The sequence below is a fragment of the Gossypium hirsutum genome, chromosome D13 (genome assembly GCF_007990345.1).
Source record: "Gossypium hirsutum isolate 1008001.06 chromosome D13, Gossypium_hirsutum_v2.1, whole genome shotgun sequence".
NCBI lineage: Eukaryota > Viridiplantae > Streptophyta > Magnoliopsida > Malvales > Malvaceae > Gossypium > Gossypium hirsutum.
Window position 1 is genome coordinate 13,203,571 of NC_053449.1, and position 7,507 is coordinate 13,211,077.

At 37.9% G+C, this 7,507-nt stretch overlaps 1 protein-coding gene across 1 annotated transcript; it reads left to right on the forward strand.

Moving 5' to 3' along the window:
• The first annotated feature begins 366 nt into the window (after positions 1-366).
• On the forward strand, positions 367-6,503 carry LOC121224936 (uncharacterized). Its single transcript, XM_041108587.1, has 7 exons — positions 367-535; positions 632-1,023; positions 1,560-1,680; positions 2,353-2,488; positions 2,564-2,711; positions 4,238-4,436; positions 6,283-6,503. Exons 1-7 carry the CDS (start codon positions 367-369, stop codon positions 6,501-6,503), a joined length of 1,386 nt encoding a protein of 461 aa, XP_040964521.1.
• The last annotated feature ends 1,004 nt before the right edge of the window (positions 6,504-7,507 follow it).

Sequence of the window (7,507 nt, forward strand, 5' to 3'; positions counted from 1 at the left end):
AGTGCTCAAGTTTCTTCTCTCACAAACATGATTAAAAATATGCAAAGGACGAGTGGAGTTGCACCTATACAAGTCGCTCAGCAAGTTAATGTCCTTACCTTTTGTTGTGAGATTTGTGTTGACAACCATAGTTGTGAAGATTATCCACAACATGAAGAGAATGCCTGTTATATTAGTAACATTCGCAAAAATTCTTATGGAAATTCTTACAACAACTCTGCACGCAACCAACAGTTTTGGGGAACTCAGAATGCTGGACAAAGTGCTGCGACATTCAGATATGGGAATACATCTACTCAGGGCAATTATAATCCCAGGCAAGGGAACTATAATCAACAACAGTAGAATTATAATCAACACATTCAGATGCATCCACAACAAGGCCAGACACATCCCCACCAAAATCTAATGCAACCACAACACTCTTCAATACCGAATCAGCATGTTCAAGAACATCGACAACAACCGTACACTCAAGCTTCTACTTCTGACCCGTTAGCAATTCTTGAGGCATTAATGCGAGAGCATATTACTCGTACAGAAGCTATTGTACAAAGGAATTCATCTTCTTTTCGAGCATTAGAAGTGCAATTTGGAGAACTTGCTTCAAATCTGAATACTTGACCACCAGGTTCATTACCTAGTGACACGGAAAATCCTAGTCCCAGGGGGAAAGAACATTGTAAGGCTATCACTCTTAGGAGTGGTAAACAAACTAGCAAACCGTCTATCGACTCTATTATAGCACCTCAAGATATGGATAGAGTGATCACTGGTGAGAAGGTTGAATCTGAAGAATTTTTTGATGCATTAGACAAAAAAGTTAGACAAATTGTCACTCATATGTCTATTGTTGGCCCTTCAGAATTTTCGACGCAATCAAGGGTGTCGGCGCAAGCTGATATATCTCCACCTTTACCTTTCCCACAAAGATTCAAGAAGAATGAGCATGACAAGCAGTATCAGCAGTTCCTAGACACACTCAAGCAACTGCTGATCAATATTCTTTTAGTGGACGCTCTGGTACAAATTCCGAGTTATGGGAAATTTATGAAAGATCTCCTGTCCAAGAAGAAAAGCTCAATGATATTGAAACTATTGCACTCACAGAAGGCTGTAGTGCTCTTTTGACAAACAAGTTGCCCCCTAAATTGAAAGATCCTGCTAGCTTTACCATCCTATTGTCAGTTGGCAAACATTATTTGGGTAAGGCTTTATGTGACTTGGGAGCTAGCATTAACCTAATGCCACTATCTACTTTTAGAAAGTTGGGAATTGGTCACATGAAATCTACTACAGTGACATTATAACTAGCCCATCGATCATTGGCTAAACCTTAAGGGAAAATAAAAGACGTGTTAGTTTGTGTGGATAAATTCATTTTTTCGGCTGAGTTTATAACACTTGACTGCGAGACAGATAAGGAGGTTCCTATAATCTTGGGACAACCATTTTTAGCCACCGGCCGAACTCTAATTGACGTTTACAAGGGTGAACTAACCATGCAACTTAATGATGAGTAAGTAACCTTCATTGTTTTTGAATCTATTCAATGCAAGGACAAAGAAAAATGCCAAATTGTCGATGTGCTGGATGATCTAAGTGAGGAAGAATTCAATGACCAAAGCATAATACTTTCTGAAGAGTTTGCAGTGACATCTGATGCTGAATGCTTAAATGGTTGTGACATCATGGTTGAAGCTAATAATCTTGAACTCAAGCATAGATGGCAGATTGAATCCTTAGACTTAGCCAACAGAACAACCCCAATTTCCAAACGATCCATTGAAGAAGCTCCTACTCTGGAATTGAAACCACTACCTCATCATCTTAAATATGTCTTTTTGCGTGATCACAATACTCTCCTAGTTATTGTCTCTGTAACACTAGATGTAACTCAAGAAGAGAAATCGATCCATATTCTCAAGCAATACAAATGAGCTATTGCTTGGAGTATTGCTCATATTCAAGGTATTAGTCCTTCTTTCTGCATGCACAAGATCAAGTTGGAAGATGAATGTAAGCAATTTATTGAATAGCAAAGATGATTAAATGAAAAGATAAAAGAAGTTGTCAAGAAGGAAATCATAAAATGGCTTGATGCTGGAACTATTTACTCAATTTCTAATAGCAATTGGGTAAGTCCAGTGCAATGCGTACCTAAAAAAAGTGGCGTCACTGTGGTTCGCAACGATAAGGATGAATTAATTCCTACATGCATTCCCACGGGATGGCGAGTTTGTATGGATTATCGTAAATTGAATGCAGCCACAAAGAAGGATCACTTCCCACTTCCTTTCATCGACCAAATGTTGGATTGACTTGCTAGAAAGGCATATTATTGCTTTTTAGATGGCTATTCTAGGTATAATCAAATTGCTATTGCACTGGAGGATCAGGAGAAAAAAAACTTCACTTTCCCCTTTGGTACTTTCATTTTTCGCCGTATGCCTTTCGGTCTTTGTAATGCACCAACCACATTTCAAAGGTGCATGACGGTAATATTCTCATATATGATCGAAGACTCTTTAGAGGTTTTTATGGATGATTTCTTAATCTATAGGAATGACTTTGATCATTGTGCTGACAATTTGGATAAAGTACTGAAGCGATGTGGGGACAGACATCTTGTTCAGAATTGGGAAAAATGTCATTTAAGGGCAACTGAAGATATTGTGTTAGGACACCGCATCTCTAGTCAAGGCATTCAAGTAGACAAAGCTAAGGTGGCAATCATTGAGAAATTACCTCCACTAACAAATGTGAGGGGTATCTGCAGTTTTCTGGGACATGCAGTGTTTTACCAAAGGTTTATTAGATATTTTTCAAAAATTGCAAAGCCCTTATGCTCATTGCTGGAACAGAATAAAAAATTCTTCTTTCACGATGCATTTTTAGATGCCTTTATTTAGTTAAAAAAGAAGCTAGGAAATGCACGCATTGTTATTGCACCTGATTGGTTTCAAACTTTTGAAGTTATATGTGATGCAAGCAACTTTGCTTTGGGCGCAGTTCTAGGACAATGAAAGGGAAAAATTACTCACGCCATCTCTTATGCTAGCAAAACTGTTATAGAAAAAGAATTACTGGCTGTAGTCTTTGCTTTCAACAAGTTTTGTTCCTATCTTGTCAGTGCAAAGGTTATGGTATTCATTGATCACTCGGCATCGAGATATCTCTTTGAAAAAAAAGCTAACCCGAGACTGATACGTTGGATATTAATATTGTAAGAATTTGACATCGAGATAAAACATCGTAAGGGTTAAGAAAATCAAGTTGCAGTCCATCTGTCTCGATTGGAAGTTGACAGCAAAGACGGAAAGATATTTCAAATTTTCAACGCATTCCCAGATGATAAGTTATTTTCTATAGATGAAACTCCTTGGTATGCAAATTTTGTTAATTATCTAATGTGTAGAAAACTCTCATTGGGTATCAAAGGCCATAAAAAAGAAATATTTCTTTGTGATGTAGTGAAGTATCATTGGAACGAACCGTATTTGTTCAAGGTATGCAATGAAAACATTATTTGACATTGTGTTTCGGAAGTGGAGATGCTTTCAATCCTAATGCATTGTCATGATGCTCCTTATGGAGGCCATGTCAGTGGTATGAGAACTGCTGCTAAAGTTCTTCAATCAGGATTCTACTGCCGACATTATTCAAAGACACCCACAATTTAGTGAATCAACGCGATAGATGTCAGCACATCGGTTCTATATCTCGTCATAATGAAATATTACTGTAGCTAATTCTGAAGGTTGAATTATTCGATGTTTGGGTTATGGATTTTATGGGACCGTTTCCAAGCTCATTTGGAAATCTTTATATATTAGTCGCTGTGGACTATGTCTCGAAGTGAGTTGAAGCTATTGAAATCCCAAAGGATGATGCAAAGACAGTGCTAAAATTTTTTCACAAGCATATACTCACCTGCTTTGGCACACCAAAGGCATTGATTAGTGATCAGGGAACACACTTTCATTGCAACCAAGTGAAGATCGCACTGAAAAGATATGGAGTTAATCATAGAATGACTACTACTTATCATCAGCCAACCAATGGACAAGCCGAAGTATCGAATCGAAAAATTAAGAACATTCTTGATAAGGTTGTAAACCTTTGAGGAAAGATTGGTATTTTTGATTGGATGACACTTTATGGGCATTGCAGACAGCATACAAAACTCCATTCGGGATTTCGCTGTATCAATTGGTTTTTGGGAAAACATGTCTAGCCAGTCGAACTGGAACACAAAACAATATGGGCAATTAAGCAAGTGAACATGGACTATGAAGCAACTGGAAAGATAAGACTGTTGGATATCACTAAACTAGAGGAGATTAGGAGAAATGCTGATGAAAATACTGCAATTTACAAGGAAAAGACCAAACGATGGCGTGACAAGATCATTTTGCAGCGACAATTTATTGTGGGTAATAGGTTTTATTATTCAATTCTTGACTTAAATTGCACTTAGGTAAATTGCATTCACGTTGTTCTGGACCTTTTGAAGTTGTCACCGTATTTCCTTATGGTGCAGTAACAATTCGAGATTTACGTGATGGACACTAGTTCAAAGTAAATGGACAGAGGCTGAAACACTATTTTGGCAATAATGATCAAGAGCAGGTAGAGACCATTAAATTGGTAGAAAAGATTTAAATTTTAATCAGTACTCCATGATTTTATTTTATTTATGTTTTGTTAAAGTTTTTTTCCTTCCTTTTTGCAAAATAATTAGGTATCATTTTTGAGGCATTGAAATCTTATTGTCAGTGCATTCCATAAGTTTGTACTACCATTTATAGCTCGTTAGAATTCAGAGAAATTTAGATTCCATCGTTGGATCAAAACTCACTCAGCTGTTTTATCCTTCTACATGGGCACAATTTTTGTTGGACAAAACTCTTACCGCCAGCCCTATATCTCTCCACAAAACAACACGCCTTTCTATCGTCCTCTTTCACCCACTATAAATCCCCTCCCACTGTACCGAATGTAACGCATTCAAGAAACTATTTTGATTTCTTTTCTTTTTTCAAAAGCCATATCTTTTTACCTCTAAACTGTTCTCCCTCAACAAAAGATGGCCAAAACAAGAGGCTAGGTCAAGAAAGCCACCAAATTTGCTGGAGAACATACGTCCTCTACTACCACAGTTCATGAATCGGAATCTTCCAGGCCAGTGCAGACAATGGAGCCAGTACTCTTCTTGAATAAAGTGGCAAATAAACGATTTCATGACAACATATTGAAGTGAAATTTCCATCCCGAGTAGGGATTTCCCTTTTACCACAACAAGACTTGGGTAAATAAGTCTCCAAAACCATCTCGAAGTTAAAATGGGAAAACTTTTGCACCCATCCTGAAAGCTACTTGCCTTCACTGGTACGTGAGTTCTATGCTAATCTCTACGATCATGAGTTAGAGTTCATTTTCGTTGGAGAATGAAAGTACTATGGGACGCTACAACAATCACTGAGCTGTACAACACTAAGGTCGATGTCGGCGAACACTTCGAGTTCATGGATGACATCACAGATGAAAAACGAGACCTGTTGGTGAGAGACTTGTATGTTGAGTGAGCGGTGTGGACGGGTTCCTATCAAAAGAATTACACGATGCACCGTTATTTCTTGACGTTGCAAGGCAAAATTTAGTTTTATTTCGTCAACTGCAGGCTAAAGCCCTCTACTCACAACACCACAGTCACCCTAGACAGAATGTGTCTGATATTTTCTATTGTAAATGGCATAAAAATTGATGTGAGCGCAATACTTCACCAAAAAATAGCTGATTGTGTCGCAAGGCATACTAGGATCTTAGTTTTCCCATCACTGGTGATGTTATTGTGCCGACAAAGAGGAATTGTGCCTCGTGCTGGTGAGGAAGTCTTTGAAAATAAGGGCCGAATCAATTAAGCCTCTATAGAAAGAATGACTCAAGGCAAGGACACGCCGATACTGAAGGAGGCGGAGACCAGCAAGACAAGAAAGGGAAAAGCCAAAGCCGACAGAAAAGGAAAAAACTTGAATGTAGAGACATCATTATTGCGCAAATTGAAGGATGTCGAGAAAATGGTAAATTCCATCAAAAATAGGCATATCAAGCTTGTTACTACAGTAGAAGATATGAAGAAATCCCAGAATTTATTTTATGCTTATACCAGACCTTGAAATAGTTCTATTGTAGCCACATTAAGCCAACTGAGCCCATCCCCACTACCGGAATTCCCTGTGTTTCCACCAATCATTTGCAATTATGACTTCTTTTCCTCAGATGATGACTTAGAAGGCCGAGACAGATCGGTGGCATCCCTACCCAATGTGCAGGTCTCTGATAATGAGAAAGAAGAGGAATCTAGGGATATTGAAAGTGCTTGCAAAAGATTAATAGTTTGTTTGATGATGTTCTTTTTACTGATCAAGAGGACACTGTTGTTGAGAAGGAAGTTGCTATCAAAGAAGAGGAAGCATTGCAGAAGAGGAAGTTATTGCTGAAGAAGAAGAAGTTGCTAAAAATGAAAAAGAAAAAGAAGAAAAAGATTCTGTTGAGAAGACTGTCACTGTACTTGAGTTTGTGGGTGCAAATATTGATAATTTGGAGCAAACTGAAGTGAGACAGGTCGAAGTTACTGAGGTAACTAATGAGGAGCAATGTAATTCATTGGCAATAGTGGTCTACACTAGACCATTCCAAGTGGCCTTTCATACATAAACAATAGCCGATGATGCTAGGGCAGAGCCGGGCACTGAGGAGTAATCCGAAGAGCATGCAAAGCCCAAAGAAAAGAAAAGGAAACACTCCAAGGATAAAATTTGAAAGGAGGAGAAGAAAATGAAGAGAAAGAAACATCATGCAGCTACATCGACGGCTGCGGATAACTGAGTTAGTTTATTTTAAGCTTTAGTTATAGTATTCATGCATTGCATGTAGCTGTAGGTTTTATTTTGATAAGTATACATTGTCATTGCATTTTCATTGTCATTACATTTTCATGATTAGTGCATTGGGGAAATGCAAACTTTAAGTTTGAGGGAATGCACATAGGACCTGGAAATGCACTCACATTTCAAATTTGCCTTTTCAGAAATGAAGCATTCAAGGTTGAATTAGAGTTAATGAAAATTGTTCAAAATGTTTGTTACATTAGATTCTTAATTCTTGAATAATGTAAATTATCAATGAATAAGGTGGATAAATTTGACAGAAGGTTATAGTTTCAATTATTTGATGATTGAATTAGGTTGCATTAGTAATGGATAACTGCCATCCTTCCTTAAATCTTGAATGAATACAGCTGCTTATATATGTATATATAGTTATAAAGTAGAGACACTCCAAAGTGAGTGTAGTATGGAATGTTAAAAAGGGAACACTCCAATACAAGCGTTAGAAAAATCAATCTGGCCAACGGTTATCATTGCATGAGTGTGTGTCGGCGCAATTACATACTCCTTGGGGGTTTGTTGCTCCCCATCGTTACTTCTCAGGAACAAGGGTA